The sequence below is a fragment of the Passer montanus genome, unplaced genomic scaffold (assembly GCF_014805655.1).
Source record: "Passer montanus isolate IOZ18808 unplaced genomic scaffold, ASM1480565v1 scaffold147, whole genome shotgun sequence".
Taxonomy (NCBI): domain Eukaryota; kingdom Metazoa; phylum Chordata; class Aves; order Passeriformes; family Passeridae; genus Passer; species Passer montanus.
In genome coordinates, this window is record NW_024361718.1 from 1,103,630 (window position 1) to 1,130,032 (window position 26,403).

A 26,403-nucleotide genomic window follows, 5' to 3' on the forward strand; every position below is an offset into this window, starting at 1 on the left:
ACAGAGAAGGACCCTGATTTAATGTTACGTAAAAAAAGAAGCCAAATTTCTCAACATCCCAAGGATTCAACAACTGCTTGGTTTCAGGGAAGAGCAGCAGTACATTAAGAAGAGTCTGATTGCAAAGTTTTCTTCCATTAATCAAAGTAACTTATAACTATGTTCAAAGTTAAGAACTACTCTTCTACTTTTAGCATATTCCAATTATGGTTTGATTTGTGATGGCAGTGAAATGAGCTTTGCAAGTAGAATCCATTGTTCAGTTCTTCCCACTGGATAATTTGCTGCTAGGTGCTGCCTGCAACTTATCATCCATCAACAAAAATGTCAACAGAGTGGCAGAATTAAGGATCTTCTACAGAATCAGCATTTCTGCATCCCTGCTTTTGTCTCAGAAGGCCATGACTGGATATTTGAGTTGTTGCACAAGGAAAACACAAGCATTGCTTGATTTTGGGCCTGCCATTTTTCAAAAACTGTCCCAAATCACCAAGGACGTAACACTTGAAGGGCAATTTCCCTTCCTCCTCCAGGCAGCTGCTAGAAACAAACCAATCCTGCTGTTCAAGAGCAAGCAGAGGTTATTTTTGCTATAAATTAAAGATAAATGTACCTGCTAGAACACTTCACCTGGCAGAGTCAGAGCCAGACAGAGAGATGAGCTTTTATCACAGCTATTTCAATACAGGTGCTGTATACATCAGATAGGACTTAAAATCTTCAAGCCATTTCATATCATTAAATTAGATATTTTAATTTAAGTGTGTCTTTGCTCATAACAAGAATTTAATACTTTACTAAAAGGTTACTGAAGATTCTTTAATTTGATATTGTTTGGTGATTTTTTACAACATCAACCATGGAAATTTCAAACCAGGGAGCACACTAATAAAAACAAGCTTCATTTCATGATTAAATCTGTCTAGCTTGTATTCCTCAGAACCAAAACTTGTTTGTTCACTGATACTGAAGGCCCATGGAGAATTCCACATGGAGACTTCCCCCAGAGACATCCACCTAGGGAGATGCTTCCACATTTTAAGCAACTGGGATTCTTTCAAAGAAACAAGTCATCTTACAAGGTTCAAAAGAGCTATATTTTAGCCATTTTATTCAAAACATACAAAGCTTTAACACAAACATCTAAAGACCTTCTGTGATATGCTTATTTGTATACAAGTCAAAGGGCATCAAAAAAATCCTTTCCCACCACTCAGCTGCTTCAAAAAATAACCTTTTTACAAGAGGTGGTTAGTTAGGAGTTCTACACTGAGAAATGAGCAACACAAACTACAAAAACACACATTTAAAATCATTAAATAGAAACTAAATTTCAGCACTACACCTAAATTCATCAGTTTTATGACCAAAAAAAGAGAAAAATTCCTTGACGACTAAACCAAAGCTGGAGCTCTCCTGAATTAATAATCTCAGTTTGTGTTACTTTTAGTTTTGTCAGGAAAATTAAGTAAGGGAGGGGAAAAATATGGGAGAAAGCTGAAGAATTTCTCAGTTAGAAAGCAGCTCAAGGCAGGTGCAGGTGTGTGCTTACCTCCAGCAGAAGGGGTAGCTGTGCTGGAAGGTGGTGCTGTGGATCAGCCGGCCCTTCTCCTTCAGCCATTTGATGATGTGCTTATCTGCATCCTAAAAACACACATTTCCTTTGGAATACACATTTCACTAAGCTACTACAGGATTTGTCTCAGATACTCAAATTAATTTTTTAAAAAGCTATGCATAACCCAGCATTTACACACACACATAAAATTGCTATCAAGTTTATACATTTCCTGCAGGGGCACTGTAAAACACTAAATTTGCAAAGTCATTTGCTCTTCAAACCCTGTTTACTTACAGTGTTTTCAATTTGTCTCTGCTATATGGAAAAATTAAAATTTATACATTAAAGCATCAGTCCTTTTATACCCTTAACTCTCTTTACACATACATACAACTGTGTGTAAAATTCAAATTTTCTGAAGCACCAATACAAGTCAGAAACATTATTTAATATCTTAATGACTGAGTCTTCTAATTTTGTGGCAGGAAATCATATTGTGCTTTTTACCTAGTATTTAAACTTCCTGATACCACATTCCTCTGAAGTGACTGAATTTCAGAATTTGAAACATATTTCACAGTACCTCACTAACTGGGATTTACATGCTAAAATGTAAAGTGGAAGTGAAGGGAAAGCTGCATATTGATAATTTAAGACAATCTACTGAACATACAAGTGTCAATAGAACATTAAGGAAAAAAATATACAAGTATCTATGAGTGAAAAATTCAGTATCACAGGAAAATTTTCCAAGAGCCTTAAATTCAGATTTTTACCAGCAAGAAGCTAAACATGGAGCCTCCAGTGTCCTCTTATTTGTGTTAATGCATAAAGCAGGAAGGAAAGATAGTTGATTGAATCCTCAGCTTAATTGGAAAAGACTGTAAAATCTTGTATTGCATTTGTTTACGGGACATGCTTTATATCAAACTGGAGCAGCAGGGCTAAAAGCAATTTGTTTTCTCAGGACACTGAATTTAAGAGGCACTCCCTGCTAGGGATTTGCATCTGGAGCAATGTGGAGTTCCTGTGTTTTTTGTTTTTTCCCCAGGGATTCTCCTGCATCTGCTGGCAAGTAAATTCCCACTGCAACACAGCCCACAAGTGGGGCAATGACTGAATTTCTCCCTCCTAGTGGGTCACGTTACATTAACTGGCTGGGAGAAACTTAATGATGGCACCTGGAAATTCAGAGTCATCCAGAGGTGAGGGAGGCCCTGCACATGTGCCTGGAGACTCTGGACATGACATTTCTGTCAGGAAAAAGCTCAGAGTGAGTGAGAGTCTCCCTGGAGCAGCTGCAAACAGGATACTCCTCTGCCCTCTCACTACAGATAGACAACATTATTTGCACTTCAACTTTTTTCTCAGCTGCTTAATAAACAATTCCAACCTTGTTGCAAATGTTAAAACACATTTTCATTTATCCAGATACCAGTCACACATTGAAAACAAGCCCACACAGGGAAAGTAAAGAAAGCTTCTGCCATATATAAAATGTATCTTGATTAAAGTAGTAATTTACTGTCTCAGGCCCACTGACCTTCACATACTGCCCAGCAAAGTCAGCCACTTCTGCTGTGAAGCAGCCTGATGCATCAACAGGGCATACAGGCACAGAGTCCTTCTGAATGATATTAAAATCCATGCAGACTCTGTAATCATCCTGCAAAAGAGACAAGCACCAAGCTGTAAGAATACAAAATACTGGGTAAGATATCCATGCCCTGAAACTGAAATGAAATATTGAACAGAAAATGTGATGACTGAACAAGAATAGCAAAATACTCAGCCTTCACTAATCCCAAATACTTATGAGGAAGTCCTCTTTTATAGGATTGTAGTTTTATTCATGCAGAAAATTATGATTTCTTCAGACTGTCACCTAGTACAGGGGATATGTGCATGTGTTTCTATGCACATCAGTGCATATACACACACATGTACTTCATGTGTCTGAGTACACACACACACAGAGTGAACAGCTTCAGGCAACCATTGCATGGCAAAGGAACTGGAGCCACTCCATCCTGCTCCTGTCCCAGCCAGAGCCTGGATCTGCCCAGCTCTCCAGCCAACAGGGCTGTTTCAGAAAGCAGGTTGTTTTAATCAATCTAATTCTGGCATTTCACATAAGCAGTCCCATTTTCTGAATGTCTCAACAATCCAAAGCCTCTAAACCTGTATTTCTCAATCTTTTTTGGCCCATAGGCAATGCTACTGACCAAGAACCACACATGGACAACATCATAGTTTTTTTCCTGGCCAGTCTCCATTTAAATTTTTAATTTCCTGTAGCAGTAAGGAAAAAAAAAAAAAAAAAAGTTGCTTCAGACTTTCCTGAACATGACTGAACAAAAATGGCATCAGAGAAAAGATTAAAATAAGTAGGGGGATAAAAGAGTTCAGATTTTACCTGCCAGTCTGAATGACAGTAAATCTGTATCTTACCCAGTCACAGCAATGGCTGACAGGATTCACAGCAGCTGTTTCACAGGAGCTGCACCTAAAGCACCCTCTGAGGCTGCCCAAGGACAGGGTGTAAATACACATTTCACAGGCCAGTGCTCCACAGCTCCCTGAGCTCTCCTCCCCTGGCCCTCTCCAACACAGGTGAGTCAGCTCTGGAGTGCCAGGGCAGGGCTCCCATGTCCTGGGTGTTCTCATCCTGTCCCTCCAGCTCTCCCCACTATCCCTGAGGCTCCCAGCTCCCCCAAGCCAGACCTGCTGTGTTTTACAAGGATGAAATTCATCCACAGATGGCGAAGTTGGCTGCTTCATGGACCAAAGCTTTACACATAGAAACAACAAATCCCTGCAGCTCCAGCACTCCCACCAGAGCACAGCCCTGTCCAGCAGCTGCAGAAAGCAGCACACAATTATTCCCCCTGTCCTTGTCACCCAGCTCCTGCAGTCAGGACATGGCTGAGATCTGCTGGCCTTCCCTCAGAGGCACAGAGAGCTGAGGGGTTTAAAACACAGGCCAGATGACAGAGCTGATGTCAGCCCTGCTTTGGCAGTGAGCTGCTCAAGGCTTTGAAGCAGCAGCCAGCACAGACCACAAGGCCTGGCACAGCCAGAGCCCTGCTAGGCAAGGCAGCACAGCAAACCCTGCCCTGGGCAGCACCTGGCTCAAGAGGTGCTTCAGCTCCATGTGCAGCCCTGCTGCAGCCAAGGGCACACAGAGGGCTCTGCTGCTCTGCCTGTCTGCACCAGCTCCCTGCTCCTGAACAACTGAACTCCAATGGAAGCTCTCCAGAATGAGCTGCCATTTGACTTCATGAAGATTTCCCTCAGTAACCACCAGGAAAGAATATATTCAGGCACATATAAGGAATCCACAAGTGCTAAGATGAAGTAGAAGCTAAGATCAACATCAGTTTCTTCTAGGAGTGACAGTAGTCACTCCTGTATGTCAAAATCCCTCAAAAGATTACACACAGAAGTTGTAATACACAAAATTGATAAGTACAGCTCATTTGTGAGAAATCAAAAGCTTTTTTATGTGAAATTTTAACAAAACCACAGAAACACAAAGTCAAATGTTCACTTTCAGCACTTCTTCGCAAAAACCAGTATCACTTTCACCAAAAGTGTCAGGTACTGAAAAAAAAGTGCATCAGTAACAGATCTATGAAACTTGTGTCACAGCATGAGCAGGCACTAGCAGTATTGCAAATTAAAAATTTCTATGCAAATTCAAGTGTTACTAAATCTTTTTAAGTTGACTGCAGGTACATCTACATATGGTGAAATGCCTGAGCAGCTGAATTTTAGTGTCATGTTAATCTGGAGGTACAATGAGTTTACAGTGTTTTTAGTACAGGTTTGTCTTGTTCTGTGAGCTTTAATTTTGATGTCTTTTGAACTGAAATAATAGAGTGCTCTGATATGGTGTGGCAGCTTGCATTTGGCAAAGGCATCACACAAGACAATGAAACTACATCTGGAACTAAATAAAGTGAATTTTTACTTTCAATTGTTTTGGAGAAGGATACATTGCTGAGCTATCAGCAATACAGAACATGTATCAGTAAGTAGGATTTTAAATAAATAAGTAAATAAAACCCTGACTTTCCAACTTTATTTATCAAAGGGACTTACTTATATTGATGGGAAGGACTAGAGACAAGACTTGAGGCTTGCTGTGAAGGACTGTGCTTTATTTCTTCACCTCTGACCACCCTGGTGCAGTTATTCCTTTTCTATTCACCTTCACCCCAACAGGAAGGTGCAGAGGAGCCAATTAACCAGGAACACAACCCTGTCTGCTACCATGAACCATCTCCCTTCTTTCAGCTGAGCCTGTCTGAAGGCCTACAAGCAATACCAGCAGTACTCTACACAGAGCCTCCTGTGTAATAATGAAATCCTGAGCTTACACCAGCACCTCTGGGAGCTTTTCTGAACAGAAATGATCCAGGGGCTGTCGAAACTGAATTACATGCACCCCAAAAAGAAGGCAGCAGCTTTAAGTGCAACATACACTGTGCACTTTCCTTGTGAAGGCAGCACAGGCCATTGACTCAGGCCCTCTGCACCAAAAGTTATCTACTCAAACCTCTCCTTAGCTGACTGCAAGGTTTTCTTTGTGATGTCTGTGCACTTTTTCCTCACATGATGTTTTATGCATTTAAATGCTTCTTGAAGCATTTAACTGTTACTCTCTGGTTTTTTCCTAAAAAAAATGTTTTACAAGTAATTGCTGATTTCCCAGGGGAGAGAGAGAGAAAAATATTTTTTCCTCTGTGTTTACAAAACTCAATGGGCTTATTACAAAAATCAAATAAAAGAGGGCAGATAATCCTTGCTCTAAGAGGCCAGTCAAGCTTTCCAACAAGCTGTTTCCAATAAGTTTAACTGGACTGTGCAAATACACAAACCACTCTTAGGGCAGCCCAGGGAAAGCTTCTTCCAGAGCTCCTTCCCTGCTGGCAGCCTTTTCCTCTCCTTCCCTCCATCTCCCACAGCAAGAGCTCCTGACTCTAAATCAACTCTCACCCCTCTGGAACATCCAAGATTCAGCTCCAGGGGAGAGTCTGAGGAGCAGAAGCGGGGCAGGATTTACCCTCCTGAGGACACTTGACCAGCCACCACCATTTTCTTTATTAACTGCTAACACAACCCACTTTAATTTTCTTTATTCAGAGCTATATTAAGCTGGAACATCTTTTCATATCAACCATCATCCTGACAAGGGAAACACCACCACAATGGATGTTCCCTTCAGCAAAATGCAGGGGAAAAAGGATGGAAGAGGATGGGCTATTTCACATGAATACAAAGAGGCCTGTTGCTAATGCCAAGTTTCTCTGGAAATTATGACAGAGCTCATGGTCCAGGGATTGCTAATTGCTAGGCACTGCAAGTTTTTTGAGGGCATCTTTGGATAATGGCTGAAGACAGGACACTCTCCAAAAAGGACAATGAGCCTAAACTAGTGCATTTAATTCAAGTGTCTAAAAACTGAAATAATTAAATCCATGACAAATTATTCCTCTTAGCCTTAAAAAAGAACAGACTGAGGGAAGGGACAATAATGACAGGAAAAAAAAGAATCGAGTGCAACAAAATCCTTTCACACCAAGGGATGAAGTCTCAGGACAAAAGCAGTGAAAGCATTTTCTCATTCTCCAAAAGCCCAGTGAGTAATGAAAATGAAACACTGAAGGGGGGCAGTGTGCTGAGCAGAACTGCTGTTCCCAACCAAAATCACCACTTAGCAAAGCCAGTTTTCACTACCAGTGCTACAGATCAACCCTTCCCAAAGCTCCAACTTCAGACTCTGAGAAAAGCTGAGCTCAGTGACACCCAAAAGACCCAGTGGTGAGTTCAGCTCACACACAACACAAACCCCAGAGTTCAACATGAAAATCTCCAGCCTAGCACAGGCCCCAAGTGGAAGAGCTCATGAGAATACAAAGCTACATGATATTCTTACATTTTTAAGCAGATTGTTGAACAATCACCCTGAGAGAGTCCCCAGGAGCTGGAAAGCCAAGCAATGTGTGCTGGCCAAAATTAACGTTACAGATATACTACAGTGTAGTTGATACTTACAGCACCAAAGTAGGGAGCCTGATGGACAACTCCTGTGCCTTCCTCCTCCTTCACATAACCATCCACTACCACAGTAAAGGCACCTCTCTCTTTGCACTGGAACACAAAAATACCATTTTATATAGATATGTATTTATATAGATATTTGTATTTTTATAGACATATTTACACACACAGCAAAACAGAGTAGCTCAGAACCTGGCAGAGCCACAAGCCACACAAAAGAGGAAAGAACTGCATCAAAAATCAGTGACACAGTAAAATGTGACATCCCTAACATGACTTAATGACTTCCCATAGCCCAGGCACCTGTGTACTTCATTTGAAGAGTGTCAAGTGTGATTAAATCTCACACTTCTCCAGAAGGCCTCCAAGTCAATTACTCTTCAAGCCACAGATCTTCACACAGTTCTGTGCTTAACAGACTGCAAATCAATACACTCCTGAATGTGAGGACACAACCAGAAAGGTACAGAAGTTTCCCTGCATTTTTTTATGTCCCCTATACCTCTGAATTAAATAAAAAGTTTGCTTTTATAGTCACACATTTTCCTTATTTCCTCCAGAGAATAAGGGCATGGTAAATACCAACTAAGAACAGAGAGAAAATCCAGAAAAAAATTTGCTAAGAAAACACATGACAATTTTCAGTGTGTTCAGTATACAGATAATGAAAAATAAAGGGTTATTTACTATTCCTTAAAATAAAAATAGTAAAAATAAAAATTCTGGAGTCACAGCTGAACCAAATATGTTACAAAATATTAGGTTTGGCTTGTTCTGAAGGGAGCTATTTTGAGATAAGATCTCCATTCTAAAGAAAAAATTGTAGATGCCCCCATCTGCTCCTTACAAGTACAGCAGGACTCACAACATTTATCCATTCCAACCCTCAGATCCACAGTCCAATATTCCAGATTCAGCTGTGTTTGACTTTCCTCTAGAAATATCAGAGCTTACTCCCTACAGAGGTTTCCCCACCTTTGCTGACTCCTGCACATCTTTCAGAACAGGAAGTGTCTCAAATGACCAAATCCCTTACAGGAGTTCCCAGCTGCCTGGCCAGCAGTGCTGCACCTCTCCTCTTTGAAAAATGTAATCAGCTTTTAATCAGATTTTTTTAAAAATTAGAAAAATTCTCTAGGCACTCTCCTATTGCTACATATTCTTTTATCATCTCAGCCAGACCTAATGCAGTGCTTAAAAGCTGCACCCAGATAAATCTGATACATCAGTAGGTTTTTAGCAAAGGCTTTTAACTCTTCAGTGGGAAACTGTCTGTTACCCAAGTCATTCCCTTATGAAGACAAAGCTGGACTTAGGCAGTAGACAACACACACCAGATGAGAAAATAAGAGAATATTGGTTAATATGTACTTGTTAAGATGTATTGAAGTTTCTCTGCAATCTGAAATTAAACTTCTATTTATCATCCAGTGTTTACTCTGAGTATATTTAAAACTTAAAGGAAAAAAATTAAAGAAAAAAAGTTAACACTGTTTTTCAAACTTTCACTAGAATTTTAAGTACTTTAAGACAATCTAGAGTTTGTTATTAGAACCTAAGATCTTTTTATAATATAAATAAGGAATACTCAGAATGGGTTTTATTTTTGTCTTTCTATCCTGTATCAAACACCAAACTGGTTCATCTTACCTGAATAAAATATTCAAAGAGTGGTTTGTATTTCTTGCCTTTAAGAACAATACCAGGAAACCTGAGGAGAAAGATTTACAAGAACATAAATTAACAACTTGAAAAACTGTTTTTTTTCCTATTTGCTTCTTCATCTCCCTGACAGAATTTGATTTCAGAAGATGAAAATAATTTCCTTAAGTTTACTTCCCACCTCTGTAGTAACTTGGACTTGAAGAAAAAACAATGTCTTTTATGCATCTCTGCTACCAGTCAAAACTTGTACCTGATGGACTTCAGTCAAATAATCAATGTAAATTAATAAAGGAATTAAGCATTAATGACAAGCTCCTTATGGTAAAGCTGGGCAAGAATCTTCTGGATAAAACACAGTAATCATAACAAGAAAGCCCTAAAGCTCATGTCCAAGAGCACTAAACAATGATCCAAAACACCTGAAGTTTTATGTACAGAAGACAGTGGCACAGGGAATTGCAGCCTGTGAAGCAGAGATGCCTCATTCCTTATTCTAAACTGGGCATCCAAACTCTCCACAGGCATCTCAGGGGATGATCCAGCACAGACAGGACTGGCTGAGACCCAGCTGAGCCAGACAAGGCATGGGAGGCAGAGATGGAGCCTGGCTCCCTTCAGGCCCTGACAGCAGCTGACAAAGGCAGTGATTAGGTTGGGATTTGCAGCTCAGAACTCCCCTGAAAGTGCTTAAATCATCCAACTTCAGGGAAAAATCCACTAAAACATAATGTAATGTAATAGATGGACTGGCTCTCTGACTCTGTCCCAGCTGTGGTCTCTCCCTACTCTGTCCTTGACCTACAACTTCCAAACAACGGCCAAACCATAAAACACTTGACTCCTTCAAAGTGGGGGACTTTGCAAAGCTGTTCACTGCTCAGGAAGGACCTGCAGAAGCATTTCCTGCCAAGTTCAAGAGCACAACTCCTCAGCTCAGCACACACAATATCCTCTAGGAATAGGGGAGATTTCTATTTTAAACCTCAGCTTTACAGATGGTTTATATGTTTTTATATTACAAACAGCCTTAGGAATGCTTGAAGTGCTTAATCAGGATCAGATGAGAGAAAAGCATCCCAGTGCTCAGCCACACAGATGTGGGAATGCTCATATACAGAATGTGAAGCACCAGAATTGGCTTAAAAAAAAAGTAGTTATATTCTTATTTAACGTAAGTGAGAGAAAGGTAAAGGTTGTGGACCACATTCCTGATTTTCATTTTGGGATCTGAAATACTTTGTTTGTCAAAGTCCTGAACTTCAGGTTGGAAACGTATACAATGGTGCCTTCTTGTGACCTAAGATATAGCAGAAACATTGGTTTAAAATCACTTCAGTAATCCTACACTCTCAAGAGATCAGAAATCTCTGGTTTGGATTCTTTAGAATCCAAAAAAAGACAAGGGAAAACAGTGTGAAGAAATTAAACACTTAACATGCCAAAGGACTGAAATCTAACACAAGAGGAAGAAAATGCTCAACAATCACATCCTACCTCTGCTAAATAAAACAAGAAGCCACTCAATGGCCAAAATTGGGGTAATACATCCAGCTCAACTCATGAGTGCCCAGCAGCCAGTTCAGGGGACTTCAGACACTGAACATTTTCCTCAGACCATTCCCTGACCTCAGCCTGATGCCTGCTACAGATTAAGTTGCATCAATTTCTCCCTCAAGGGCCTGACTGCTTGAGAATTTAAAAGTGAGCTAAAGGAAGAAAAAGGTTAAGAGCAGAAGTGGTGAAGTTCATTTCCATGAGCTTAGATACTCGTAGATCTAAATCTTTCACAGATCCATTCAACTGCCAGCTACCTTTTAATTGTCTCACATTTCACATTTGAGAAAATTAATTATTACATAACAGAAAAACTGGAGCATGACCAAAACCAGAAATCAGCTTGAAAAGAGACCACAGCACTAATACAAAAAGAATTAAAATATACTGCTCTGCAAAGAGATTTGCTAGAACCCTTTTAGATGGACAGAGGTTAAAAAAAAGGGAAATTTTAAAAAATAATCAGATATTGGAGGGGGTGAGTGGTGGTGTTAGAAATACCATTAGTCACGGACATAAATACAACACCTGAAATGTGTATGACTGCCTTAAAGAGCAGACTCTTCAAATTTCTGATGAAGGCACCACATCATAAGAAAGCCAAAATTTTCTGTGCATTCCTGGTATAGAATGACTGCAGTCACACTGAAGTTAAATTTGTAGTATTGCATTAAAAGAATTTGGAAACAAAAGACAACAGATCAACAAATTTAATATATGAACTAACTTGCTTCTTTTTTAAGCCCAAAGCAAATGTATTGAAAAATACTTAAGAACATAAAATGGTTTTGATAGATGTTTTTAGACACTCTGAACAGGTTTCAAAAGACCAAAAAGGAACAGAGTATCTGTATTTCCCAAGAGAACTGAAGCACTGCTGGACCTAAAAACCACTGAGACAGGTCTAACAACCTGATTCAACTTCAGGTGATGGAGAGACTTTAGTAAGTCTTTAATACCATGTGAATTTGTCAAGAACAAGCCAAAGAAAGCCAAAATTTTCGAGGCAGACTTGCCAGCTTAGATAACAAGCAAGCAGCTTAATGTTAGTGAGAGCTTTGACACTTTATCATTCCAATATACACAAATACTGGAACTGGAGGATACACCACCACTTCAAGAGAAAGTTGTTGTTAATTCAGTATCAGACCAAAAGAAAATTCCCAGTGGGGCCCTGGCAGTGACACTGACACTGTTCAGCGGTTCCACTGATGACTCAGAGGGGAGGAAAAAACTCCAGAGATCAGAAGTTCAGCCAAGCCTGAAGAATGAGAGCACTGAACATCATCTTCAGAAACTGAACACCAGCTTAAATTGGTACAGACCAAGTGACAGATTAAGAGCATTCTCATAGAGGGGGGAAGGGCAGAAATCAATGCAGAAATATAAAATTATTCAACTGTCACAGTATGAGCCATCACAACAGGAAACATCTTAAATATTCCAGCTCTGTATTTCCCTAATTTAATGATTACATGCAAGTGCTTAGCTGAAATATCCTCTATTTTTTCAATTTAAAGCTTTCAACTGCTTGATAAAAAGACAAAAATAGAAATAACTGATGCCAGTGAAGAAGGGGTTATTCTCAAAAGCATTTCTAGTCTTTATTTTTTATTGTGGTTATGTGGGGTTTTGTAGGGTTTTCTGGTTTGTTTGTTTGAATGAAGTGAGCAATCAAACATTTGTTGTATTTGACCTCTTTAACAGGCTGCTGGTTTATACAAAATTTAAGAGATGTCAAGACGGACATTTTGTCTGAAAGAGCTACAGAATTCAATACCTGCACCCCCTGCCCAATCTGACTTCTTAAATAATTCCTCTTTTTCCACCTAATCAAGATGAATAAGCACCCTGAAGAAAGCAATGACTGTCACTAATTAGAGAAGTAATATTTATTTGCTAAAAACAATGGGATTGTTTTTCCCATTTCCCTTTAAATCTTTACATAATGTGTAGAAGAAGGCATCTGGACCACACCTCCAGCATTTTCTCAAACTTTCACCTTAATGTAAACACAAAGGAGATGGGTGGACTATGGAACCTTTTTTCCCCACCACAAGACAAGGACCCAATGAAACATTTTCTCTTTGTAGCTTCACATACAAGACCAATTTGTTCCAGCAAATTTCAATTCCTTTTATAGATTTCTGCAATATAAACACAGATGCAGGGAAATCCATCTTCTTAACAACATTTAACTTCTGATCTAGAAAAACACTGAAAGCTAGCAAGTGTAATAATTCATGTACTTGCCTGTCAAGTATCTGATATTCAGTGTCAGATTTGTACAGTGCCACCAGCCTGGACTCCATCAAAATGTAAATCTTCCCTGTGGCTTTATCTAGAATATGAAATAAAACAGGAGTTTCACAAATCTCAGTTTAATCCCCTCATTTGCACCATTATTAAACTTTTCAATATATGCAGGATATTGTAACAATAAAACTGCCCAGAAGTTTTTTACTACTTCCCAGCTACTTCTTCCCCACACAGCCAGTTAAGGAGCACTTTCCAAAGGCTAAGTTTAAACAGAAACCACAGGATAAAACCCAGGCTGCCACTGATTTTGAGTGTGTTTTGTTGTTGCAGAGGTAGAAATCCTTGTCTATTAATGCTGAGTCAAATAAAAAAGCAATTAAGAAGTTTCAGTAAATTGTAACCGAAACAGAGGGAAATTATTGGAAGATGGACAATGACTGCATAAAATCAATATTATTAAGTTGTAAGATAATGATTGCACTTCATGCAGCCTTCCTGAGATTTGCTATTTCAATTACATGCTTGCATTTCTTTATAGAAGAAGTATATACCAACAAAGGAAGTTAACATCAAAAATTAGTGAAATGTTATGAAGAAAACTCATTTTCCATCCCAAACCACCCTGATTTGCTAAGTTCAATGACAAGTTTTATTCAGGTTGCTACCCTGCCAACTCAAGGCCACTGTCCCACAGCACTGAGCCAGAGACATCCAAACCCAACTCAGCATCTCAGGAAAGTGAGGTTATTTCTGAAAATACCTAGTATTTCTTTTTAAGATGACCAAATTTATGTTAAAATTTTGAAAACTGAAACATACTTAGTTCTCTTCAAAGAAAGAAAACCCAAACACATGGAGTTCACTGCAAAGACCTGGACAACCTCATGTTTAACACACAACAGATTCATGTGGTTATGCTGAAACTGGAAATTCCTACTCATTATTTTACTTTATAAAAAAAAAGGGGGAGAGGTGTTTGTAGGTGAAGGTATAATTAAAGACTACAAACACACACAACTTTTTATTATTCTTTATTTCATCTATCAGTATTTTGTAAGGAATAGTCCTCTCAATTCATGTTAAATAATAAGAGCAGAGCAACTGGAAATCATCAGCCACATCCAAAATGGATCTTATCCTTCAAACTATCACTGGTTCAGCCCCAGAAAAGTTCTGTAAATTTAACATAAAGCAGTCTAAAATACAAAATATAAGTACATATCCACAGGCACTGAAGGAAGAGGTGCTCAACACTTGCCTCTCAGTTTTACATATTGCAGCTCTGGGTTAACACAAAGGGCCAGATTGCTGGGCAAGGTCCAGGGAGTCGTGGTCCAGGCAACAAGAGAAACACTTGGATCTTCTTCCAGTGGGAAGCTCACGGTCACTGAAGGATCCTGAACATCCTGCAAAACAATTTAACATGCCATGTTCATCTGTGATGTAAAAGGTGAAGTGGCAGCATTAGAGTCAGAATAGAGCACCAGTCACTGAATTCCTCATTACATCAGTGCAGTCTGCCAGTCCAACAAGGCCACAGGGTCAAAATCTCCCATTAGCAGGGAGATTTGGGGGATTTGCTGCCGAAACACTGAAGAAGGACAAGTGCAGATCCTATAGGCACCTCTTACAACCCCATTTTCAAAGTTTAGAACCAATCTCAAGAGTCAGGAAAATCAGCAGTTTCTCAGATACTGCTAAATAAAGCCTTTTCCACATTTTCTTCTGCAGCCAGGGATTAGGAAGAACAGCCATCACATAAAGCAATTAATCTCTAATTAAGAAGCTGTTGTTAACAAGGGGGAAAAAACATTTGGGGTACTTAAAAACAAAAATATGTCAATGTTTAAGAGTTAAAAAACCTCAGGGAAGGAGACCTTTGTCAGCTACTCTATAAAACTTCACCTTCAAATGAATCCTAAAAATCCCCTAAAAAGAAGTTTTTCTTTCAGCAAGCTACAACCCTATTCAGTCACTTCACATTTCACATATGATGAAAAGCTGCTTGTAAAAGCAAGTCTAGCCCTGCAAATGTGAAATTTTCCCTATGAAATTCCACATGCCAGCTCGGAGGGTGCCATGCACACCGACCCTAAGCCCAGAAACAGGTCCTGTGGCCTCGGCACGTCTCGTGCGAGGCGCTCTGGTTTCCATCCAGCATCATGGAACAGTTAATGGCATCATGGGACAGGCAGCTATTTATGTCTGAGCTGAGGGCTGCTCCAGAGGGAATTTTCTGTGAACATCTGGTGCAGTCAACAGTAAAACATAAATATTACATAACCCATGGCCCAGGCTCAATACCAGGCAGAGATGGAGCTCTGGGTTCTGGCGGTACCGAGCGTGAGGCAGCACTGCAGGCTCCTCACTTTGCTTTCTGAAGCACTGAGCTCACCAAGGAGACAAAAACAACTGGCAAAGCATAAAAAATACCATCCAGGTTGACAGGTAATGGTGTTGTGTAGTGTTTTAGCTGTTAGAATTCCACCTGCAGACAACGCTTCTTCAGTTTAATGCAATACCAGCTGCTGGCATTGATAACTCAGGCATGCCTTGGACACCCAGCTCTGGTTCTGAACATGCTTCTTGTGCTTCTGATCTGTGTCCCAGCTCTCAGAGGATCAATAAACAGTAGCCAAAGGCTGCTTTCCACTGTGAGACAGGCAACAGCTGCCTCACGCCCAGAAATTACTGTGCTCACCAACAATAAATCCTGTCAGCTCACAGACCCACAACTTCCAAACACCATTTCTGGCAGATGAGAAAGGTAATTTTTGCATGGAGTGGCAGAGCAGCACCCCACCCACACACACCTCTGGCTCTAGAGTAAGAAACAGCATCTAAATATTTCATTAAGATTCAAGAAAAGAGCTTCAAGCTTTATGGAAAAAGAGAAGATAGATATACATACACACAAACCCTCCAAAAAAGTCTTTGTTGTAAAGAAAGCTCTTTTATCTGAGCCTGTGCGAAATGCCAGCCAATAAGGGCAAGAAATGTAATTATTTCAGTTGTCAGACAGGCACAAATATCAAGATATCTTTGCAAATCTCTCTTTCATACATCACAAACCATTTTTTTCTGCAGTATAAATACCCCTCAGGAACACTGAAAGCTCTGGTATCTCTCTGGTATCTGTGGGCTGCATTGTACTCCAAGTCTATTTAAACATTTGTTTTAAAAACACTATTTTTGGCCAGAAAACTGGCCTTTTTTAGGCAAGATATAGAGACCAGATGTACAATCTGTGCTAGCTCTCTGCTCTCACAATGCAAGTGGAAGATTTACAATAGAAGGATATGGAGGCCTGGGTCAGGATTGGAAGGGATACAAAACCTCTATCTACAAACTGATGTGGAATTTGGAAAATTGGGACACAAGTTCTGCCTTCACATACATGAAAATGAGTTTGTTGCAAGTGAGAAGCTGCACTTGCTTCATCTTGTCACTCATTTTTAAAGGAACATTTTGTAAACCCTGCATTATATTAGGTAGAACATTTCCTGGTGTTTCCCAATGTAAATTGATGATTCTTAGAAGAATCATTATCCTACAGCTACAGAGTCTTTGACAATCCTTACAAATCTCCTCTCAGAAAACTCAAACCCTGCCAAAGACTCCATTCTTTTCAGACAGGGACAGCTGCAGCTCTTCTCTGAAAATTCAGCACGAAAATTTACCACTGCAATAAAGCCTTGAGAGCACAGAGAGGGAAGAGTTTACCACAACAAAAAAAGTGTGTAGTTTAAGTAGTAACCAAGAAAGAACTCTAAGATCAAGTGATTCAAACAAATACAGAGAAATATTATCAAAATTAACCCCTTTATCTAGATTTTTACCATCAATTTGGAGTATAATGACATGTTTAGGTACCACCAAGCAAAAAGTGCTAAAGCTTTTCAAGTTCAAACAGAAGAGAAATCTGATTGCAACTTACCTTGTAGTTCTGATGGGACTCAAAGTTGGACAGGGGGGTGTTACATGCAGTTGAAAAAGGCATGACCTTAACCCCTCTATACACCAGGCCTTTGTCATAGAGCTGCTTGAAAACCCACCTGGAAGTACACAAGGAACACAGAATGACTTGGTGTTTCACATTTAGTAAATAAACTGCAAAATGGGGTTTCTGCTCTAGCTGGAAGTTCTTTCTAAATGACACCTTTTTTAATATAATCCACTATAAACTAAAGACAATATTTTCAAATCAAAAGGCAGAGATAATTGATTGCAACTGCATTTCTGGCAGATTTTTAGCTTTGGCTGATACCAGCAGCTTGGTATTCCATGCACTGGCTGCATAGAGATTAACCAGCAATATGGATTTGTGCTGCATCTAAATCACTTCTCAGATTTCCTGAATACAAAGATCACCTGAAATTTGAACAATTAGCAAGGCTAATTAGTAATAACTTAGAGAAGAGCTCTTAGTAGTAGTGACATGGCTGCTCATCTCTCACATGATCTTAAGTTTCTGCTGCAGCAACCAGTGCCACAGCAGAGATACAGATACAAATCGGTCACCCGCAACCCACCCCAAGTAAATCCTGATCATCTCAGAGCATTTTCCACAGGAGGCCACAGGTAACCATGAACTCAGTTTTCTGGTGCTGCAATTTAATGTTCTACTTTGAACTCAGATCCTCACCAAGACATAGTCTCACACTAAGGTCTAACTCTGCTTAGGAAATCATCAGTTCAGCCTGGAGCATAGCTGGATCCTTATCTTTTCTTGAAACAATCAAGTCAGCACCTAATATTGCAAGTGACAAATTGAGTCAATGCTCAAGGTGAATGGAATCTGGAAGAGAAACTCTTCACACAACTCAAGGTGTCCATGTGATGGACAAACCCTGAATGCTCCAGGGTTTCCTCAAGGATCATCAACATTCATCAGCTTCTCACGTCTCGCTGACTTGCACACTCAGTGCCACAGCCTGCAGGCTGTAAGGCAGGAGAGGCCAAGCCTTAAATAATCCTGCCAACTTCAACTCACAAATCAGAGCTGCTGCACAGCCTCCTCATTTTGAATTTCACAGCAAAACTGTTAAACTCTGCTGACTTTAAAAGCTCCTTTATTCAAACTATGTTTTCAAACCATCCTGATCCCTTTTCTGGGTCCCTTTGCAGATAAATAGCTCATTGCTAAGCAACCAACCCAATCCTGGCAAGCAGCACTTCTTTCTGCAGGCTGTCATTTTGTGCTAGAGAATCTGGACCTGCATTTCAGTCAGTGTCTTGTCTTCTGTGCTTGAAATTCTCATTTTCAACAAAAGACACAAGTAGACCATTGCACTGATTTTATATGTGGCCCAAAATAAGAAAATCAAGAGACATGCCCTGGCTTGCTGACATGGAAGTCCTGTAAAGCCTTAATCAGAATAATTATTACACTGCAGATTAGGCAGCTAGAGAAAATACAGAATGTCACACAGATGTGCAGTCCAATCAGATTCATCCACGGGCCTCCAGCAGAAGTTCTAAACTCTCCTATGAGTGGTCACTAACCTCAGAAAAATTATATGATCCAAAGTCTGAGGTGGAAAAAGCTTCTGAGACCGTCAGCAGCATCAAGTTCTGCCAGAGAGGAGCCAAACCCAGGAGTCTCAGAGCTGAGCACTTCTACAAAGGTGCCTTACCTTACACACAACTCCAAAGAAACCTTGTTCAACCAAAAATGTCACCAACAGGCAAGATGTGGCTGCCTGATCCCCAACCCAAATCTGAAACATAGCAGTGAGTGACTACTTTACAGTGGAGAATTTAAGTTTATCAACTTAGACTTGTATAAATCTAGATCAGTCTTTTATAAAAATGATCCCTGAATATAGTTTCACCAGCTTTCAGCATATAAATTTAAGCTGGCTAACTGCACAAGTTTTTGTGGGAGTTAAAGTAACTTTAAATGTATGCTTACCCCCTCAGAGCATAATTAATGCAGCCTGTGACAAGTGACAGCATTCCTGCTGAAGGTGTTCTATTTGCCTTTCAAAAACAGTAACTGAAACACCTATAGAAAAAGGCTCCACTTTACTTTCTATAGAACACTGCCTACTAACAGCACACAAAAACTACTCAGAGAAACACTGAATATTTAATTCAGCTGTAAATATAACTGTAAACTCAGGGAGCTGCTCAGGAAAGGTGAGCACTAGTGGAGCTGCCAAGCTCCCAATGCAGGCCAGCATCTCCCTCCTGTGGTAATCCCACCCCACTGCACAGCCCGGGCTCCAGCTGTGCACTCAGAGCAGGGATGGGCTTCAGAGCACAGCCCTGCCCTCAGTACCACCATTCCCTGCCCTGAGCACACCATCCCTGCCCTGAGCACCACCAGCCCTGCCCTGAGCTGCTCACTCTTTGGAGTTTGTCACAGCCTATCCCCTCACACAGCCATTCCAGCAGAATAAACAGAATTATAGTTTAGTCAAGACTGCTGTTGGATGCCATAGCCCTCATTACCACTACACAAGCTCTTTTGTTATCTTAAGAAGCACCTAAAATGGTTTCCTGAACAAAAAAAGCTGACTGTTTGTGACCAAAAGAGCTGCAGAGATGATTCCCAAAGAGCTCCCTGCAGCAGAGCCCACCTGAAACACAACACCTGCCAAAGATGAGATGGTTCTAACACTAAGAGTCACTTACAGGTGGGGATCACATTTTGATTAAAAAGTCATCCCAATATTTCAGACAATAACCTCACAAAACATGGTTTAAACCTTATGTTTGAAAAATGTTGATACTTTGCAAGAAAGGGGCCCCAGGTTTGTAAGCCAAAATTGAAAATGCAGTGCCTTCTAGGAAAAAAAAAAAAAAAACAACCAAACTAAGGAAACCACAGAGCTCCTTTCTAATGAGAAAAAAAAAAAAAAAAAAAAAAACCTTAAAAAAAAAAAAAAAAAAAAAAAAAAAAAAAAAAAAAAAAAAAAAAAAAAAAACCCACACAACCAAACTAAGGAAACCACAGAGCTCCTTTCTAATGAGGAAAAAAAAAAAAAATTTACTCAAAGAAGTGAGAAATCAAATCCTGTTCCTCTAATTCTGCTACATTTCTCCTCACACAAATAAATTTAGTTGCATCCTCTTGGCTGTGGGAGCAGCACTCAGACCTTTACTGAAGAAAAATGCAGTTTGGGAAAAGGTGAAATTCAATGCATATTTCAGCTTCTTGTTAAGTGAGAATCCAGTCCCTAAAGGTGCAAGGAATGCTTAACTTTGAAAGTGGTAAGAGTTTGTTGTTCCTGAAGTGTCATGAGGTTTGAGCCCAGTCAGTAACAAAGCCTTGCTCTCCCCAGAATTCCCACAAAACCAGAACCTTCCTGCAGAATTTGTTCATCCAAGTCACACACACAGCACACAAACACCACACAGATATAACCAAACTCCTGCAAAGGGAGCTTTTGCTTCCAAAAGATACTAAATCAGTCAATGCAGCACTGCAAGCACCCCTGGCATCCCACACAGCATCCACATCTCTCCCTACCCTAAAGCAAGCTGCACTTCTCAAACACCTACATCCAGCTCACATCAAAGAGAAGGATTTCATCTTGGAGCTTCCCAAGTCCTTAATGCCATTCCTTTGAGGGATCAAGGGGCTCTCTTTGCAATGATCAGTATCTAAAGTTTTCTAAGGGTTTGAGTCAATCTTTCCAGAGAACTACCTCATAACTAACACTGAGATTTATTTTCAAACACATATAAAGTGCTTTTCTTCCTTTTTTGTCTTTAAAGAAAAAACAGCAGGAACTGTAAACAGTTCTGTGGCCATTAGGACAGCAGGATCTAGAGGTCTATGATTTCAACATATCCATGGTACTTAGGTAAACGGACAAAATTATTGCTGTGTGACCTCCCATCAGTTCACATCAAGATAAAAGGACAATTTTATAGCCTCTGTAGACCTACCAAACAAATCCAGGCACAAACACCATGCTGTGTAAGAAGCCCTGTCATTTTAAAGCAAACACTGCCTCCTAACAGCACCATGGGAAGCAGAGCTCCTGAGGGAAAGGTTTTCCTGTAACTCATGGACAACACTTGAAAAACAAGAGAAAATTAAAATGAAAGCAACATGCAGAAACAGATGCTTAGGGACAAAAAAAAAGTACTCAAAAAATACTGGATGTGAATCAAAAATCATAAGCCTAAGTGGAACATGAATTCCAATAACAAACACAACCTATCTTTAGAATAGCATCTTGGAAAAACAGTTCCTGAATAAAGTGAGGAAAAGTATTTCTTTGTTCCAGGGCCTAGGAATTGTTGAGTACAGAAGCTGTCATATACTGTGTGAAACTACCACTGAAAGCTTTAAAATCCTGGCATAGAGAGATCATCCTGTTCCAGGTCTCCCCTCCAATCTTCAGAACTGTGTGTTTGTTGAGAGATTCTGGATCAAGCCAGAAATGCAAAATACCTGCATAACAGTAAATTTGAATATCTAAAACTGATGCTAGACTTATCCCAAAGATCAGCCATAGGACTGCAGTGTTTTCCTTCTCCAAAATTCAGGTAAGGAGATACAGTAACACTGGAACGGTGAGAAGGTAACAACAAGGGGACTAGAGAACTGAATGCACAAAAGAAATACAAGAATGAGGAAAAAAACACAGGTAGCTCATAGAAAACGGACAAACCACATTTCTTATCACCAGTATCTCTCTAGAGAATCATTACTCATGGAACACACAGAATACAACAGTGATTTCTATTAGGAGAAATCTTTTTCTAGAAATCTATTGGGAAAATTTCTGTTCAGAGATCTGTTGTTCTGAGGCATTCTGGTTTGGTGGTGAGTGCTGGGCCTGTCTCAGGGCAGGCTGGGTGTGAGCCCAGCTCTCCCTGGCACCTCCTCCAGAGCTCTGTCACCATCTCTAACAGGCTCAGCCCGCAGTTGCTCATTTGGGCACTAGATGGTGACAGGAATCTGCTCAAGCCACCCTTCAGAGGAGCAGGAGGAGAGGCCAAGCCCTGGCATCACCCTGGGAACAGCAGAGCATCCCCTCATCCCACCGGCTGGTTCCCAGGGAGAACTCACAGCCAGCACACACCTGTGCAACAGCCCAGCACTGAGGACAATCAGTTATAGTTATCCCAACTCCCCAGGGTTTCTTTCAGACCACCTCAGTAAGAAGTTTAAGGTCCCATCAAACTCCTCTCCATTTCACTGGATGTGTTTTGTGACTGTACAAAAAAAAGGCAAGAACAAATTTCATGTTTGTGCCACGCCAGCTCAAGAACATCACTCACTGCACTGTTCCAGTGAAGGGCACTTCTTAATTCAAATTGTCCTGGCTGCAGGACAAACTGTACAGAATTAGAACTTAAAAGTTCTATTTAAGTTATTCAATATGTGCACTGTTGACTGGATCTTAACATACAAAACCAGTTTCACCTCTCACTGACACCAACTTTCAATCCTCCCCTGAAAAATTCTGCCAGGATACCACAATTCTACCAACAAATGTTTTGTTGCAAGTCAAAATTTAGCAGGTTAAAAATTCAGTTTAGTCAGTCATCATATGACACAGCATCAAAATGCCAACAAAGTAGTCATTTCCATCAGACCAATTATAAAGATGAAAAAGAAATGCTCTCTAGCATTCTGAGCTTATTAATATTGTTTTGTAGAGGTACTGTACAACAGATGTATTTGGTGTCTGAGTCCTAAATACTTCAAATCTAAATTATTTGGATCAAATCAGCCCCCACTGAAAACAACACTTATCACAAGTATTAGATTATCTCACTGAACTCAACAGAAACAAGGAAGAAAACACCACATGTCACAAAGAAATTCCAGTTGAGGCCACTCCAGAGCTGCAGGAAAAGCTACAGACCAGAAAAGAAACAACCTAAACAGACTGGTTTAGCTGATTATATGACTAAAGACAAACTGCTCACCATATTTTAACCACAAAACCTACAGCTGCCATGCCCACTACCATTTTCATAATAAGTTGTTTTTTCCTGGGCCTAAAATCAGCATTGTACTCCCACAGACAGAAAAACAACAAGGTAAAACCATTGGGCAGGCAATATGGTCTCCAGGGCAGTCAATGCAGAAATTAAGCTGCAGTTTCTCTTTTGTACATAGCTGGACACTAAATTTTAAAACTTTTTTAAAGAATTTCAAAAGGAGCTCAGGAAAAATTGAATCAACTGTGAGAGAAGCATGCTAGAACCTAGAGCTCAAATTAACACTCCTGATGGACAGGCAAAGTAACTTCAGTAACACCTTGTGGGTCTGATGATTGCTTGGGTAACCATCCAAGTTATTTAATTTTTAGGGAACTGTACATTACCCTGACAAAAGCAGCACTCTAAGTGCAGTAACAGAGCTCACTTTATCTCCTTCAGGCCCGAGACAGTCCTAGGAGACTTTCCAAAATAACCCCAATTTTTAAAAACAGAAAATATGTTTCATTACAAGATTTAACAGAAACTTAACAGTATCAGGAAGCAAAAAAAGTACAAAATTAAGAGGCTGTCTGCCTACATACTTCCTGAAATCTCACTGAGTTTTCAGATCCAATTTAGAGTTTGCATCAAAGCAGGCATTAGAGGAGGTGATCTCTGTAACACAGGTCAAAGACCAGAAACTGCCTTTTAAAGAGGTGGTGGGAGAAACAAACCACCAAAAAAAGGCTTGGGCTGCTGAGAGAGACCCTGCAACTAGCTCAAGGCAGGTTTGGTTTTTAAGATGCCAGTTAAACGGCATTTGAGGTGGCACTAAGTATTTTTGTAATTTACAAAATGAAGGTTTCTTGTCAGTTTGGGCTTTATTATTATGCAGGGTTTCTTCAGCTGAGCGAGTTAAACATCTGCTGCCTTCCCACCATCCTTCCAAAGCTCACTGAAATCTCACTGGCACTTCAGCCCTCTGCAGTGGCTTCAGGGACACCTAAAAGGTCTGTCACTCCAGTATCATAACTTTATGAAATTAACCATACAATTAAAGCTGATTAGTAATGCTAATATTACCAAATATTCCATAATACTTTATTATGCACATAATTTGCTTTTCAATAGCTTTTTGTCAGCATATATTCTGCTAAACCTCTCCCTGCAGTTCACCTTGTCATTCTATCACCCAAAGGACTCACAGCTGCCATTTCTTCACTGTGTTAAACCAACCTGATCATCCTTAACCTGTAAGGTTGTCTTGTCTTTTGAAATCCCAACAGGCACCCTGAATACATTGCCAAAATACCCCAACTTTATTAAGCTCTGCACCAGGAGTCCAAGACAGTTGTCAAACTGTGCTGCCAAGAAAAAGATAACAGCAGATTCACAGCCTCTAAAATCAGCCTTGAAGAAGAGGTTTGGAGCTAAACTGAGCTTGGACAGTTTGCCATTTACAGCTGACAGTATGAAGAACATCAAGAATGCAGAGCTAGAATGTAATTTCCTAAACCAACCAAGGACCATATTAATAGATCTTCAGAACTGCTTGTAAGTTGGCATGGAGCAGTGAGATTTCAGGGCCTATTAAAGGCAGTGTTGGTGCACCTTATTTTGCAAAGCCCTGCTATCCTGGAGAAGGAAAAAATGGGACAATTCATTCCATCACTTGAACATCAAGAGATTTCACATCACTTCAATTCCTCTGCCTGATGTTTTATCTGCACTTGGCATTTTCTGAACAGTTCTAGTGATACATGGACCAACACATGTTTGCAGTGAAGCCTTTCTCACATTTCAAATCCCCAAAGCAATGTGTGTTCACTTACCACACAGACTCCATGAACTCAGGGTAAAGAGTTTTATAGTCATTTTCAAAGTCAATCCAGCGTCCTAATCTGGTAACACTGAACTGTTAAAACACAAAAACAGAGATTGAAAGGCATCTTAACAATGCATTGTCACAATGCATTACCAATATTTATTCTGTAAAATAAAAATTAGCTGGGTTTGAAGTGCAGTGTTTGTCCCATCTCAATGAAATACATCTATAAAGTATTTTAGCCTGACAATAGCTCCAAACAGTGTATTCATACAGGCAGAAATAAGGAAGGAATGAAACCATGAGCAGAGTTATTTAGAACCAAGGTCACAAAACAGGCAAATGTGTTCAACACAGCAAAAACAGTAGATCACTTGGATCATTCATCAGATAGAAATGGTGCATCACTCAAGGTTCAGCCAAGGTTCAAATGCCTGAAAATTGCTTTTCATTACAGTGGTCTCACTTCTATTTTTAAGACTACTTGTTGCAGTGACAGTGAAAACCCAGAAGTCTATCAGCTTTCAGTTCCATGAAAACATGATGTAACTTGAAGACAAAGCAATGCTGAAAGAAATTGATACATGACAAGTTATCAAACTCTTCCAGGGCCAGCTGCCTTTTAGGACTTCCCAGAGCCACGAGAGGGCTGCCAAAGCCACAGCAGTGACAGGTGCCAGCCCCTGGCACAGGACAGGTCATGGTCACATTCAGCCACCAATGAGGAATGAGCCAGCTGTAGGATTCACTGGGACAAGTGGGATTTCACAGCCATCCAAACCCCCCAGCTCTGCAGAGCCAAGGCAGGGACACCTGTCCTGACACTGTTACACAGAGCCCACACGGAATGTGAAACCAGCAAAGTGAACACAAAACACACTCATTCCCTCATCTCCACACTTTCTTACAACAAGGACACCTGTCCTGACACTTACACAGAGCCCACAGGGAATGTCAAACCAGCAAAGTGAACACAAAACACACTCATTCCCTCATCTCCACACTTTCTTACAACACCTGAGCTCCTGACATGGATCAGTTTCCATCCTGACCTTTAAGCCTCTTGACACTCCACTAATAAGATCCATAGGCTAGGACTGATTAGCACAAGGATCCACAAAGTTGGAGCATTATATTTGGTCTCAGAATTGTAAGATCTCAGACAGCCAAGGAACCTTTTCTATTTTTTCATAAGGTTCAAATATTTGCTAACCACTCCAGGCAGAAAATAAACACTATCTAATAGGAATGCTGGTAATTCCTCTCCCAGCACTAATCCAAAATATTTGAATTTATTACAAGTCAAAAGATATTTTTAAAAAGTTCATTATTTTTATTTATCATCTAAAATACACACATACATGCACAAGTTTATGTACAAAACAAAACACAAAATCCATTCACCACCCAAAAAAATCAAGTGGACTAACCAGCACTGTAAAAACACCAGCTGCTGAAGCATAGCAAGTTGAAAGGTATGGAAAATGAACCACAAATGTTCCAGGTGTGGCTGGGATAGAGTTAACTTTCTTCTTCACAGCAGGTACAGTGCTGGGTTCTGGATTTAGGATGGGAATAA

At 40.1% G+C, this 26,403-nt stretch overlaps 1 protein-coding gene across 3 annotated transcripts in view; it reads right to left on the reverse strand.

Moving 5' to 3' along the window:
- IARS1 (isoleucyl-tRNA synthetase 1) overlaps window positions 1–26,403 on the reverse strand; it is a 94,866-nt gene that overhangs the window by 61,251 nt on the left and 7,212 nt on the right. For all 3 annotated transcript variants that reach the window (XM_039700990.1, XM_039700988.1, XM_039700989.1), the window contains 8 exons: window positions 24,832–24,914; window positions 17,043–17,160; window positions 14,364–14,511; window positions 13,100–13,187; window positions 9,278–9,338; window positions 7,622–7,717; window positions 3,105–3,227; window positions 1,553–1,644 (listed from right to left, as the gene is read on the reverse strand). In XM_039700990.1, the coding sequence (XP_039556924.1) occupies window positions 1,553–1,644; window positions 3,105–3,227; window positions 7,622–7,717; window positions 9,278–9,338; window positions 13,100–13,187; window positions 14,364–14,511; window positions 17,043–17,160; window positions 24,832–24,914 (809 nt within the window). The remainder of the gene's footprint in view (window positions 1–1,552; window positions 1,645–3,104; window positions 3,228–7,621; window positions 7,718–9,277; window positions 9,339–13,099; window positions 13,188–14,363; window positions 14,512–17,042; window positions 17,161–24,831; window positions 24,915–26,403) is intronic.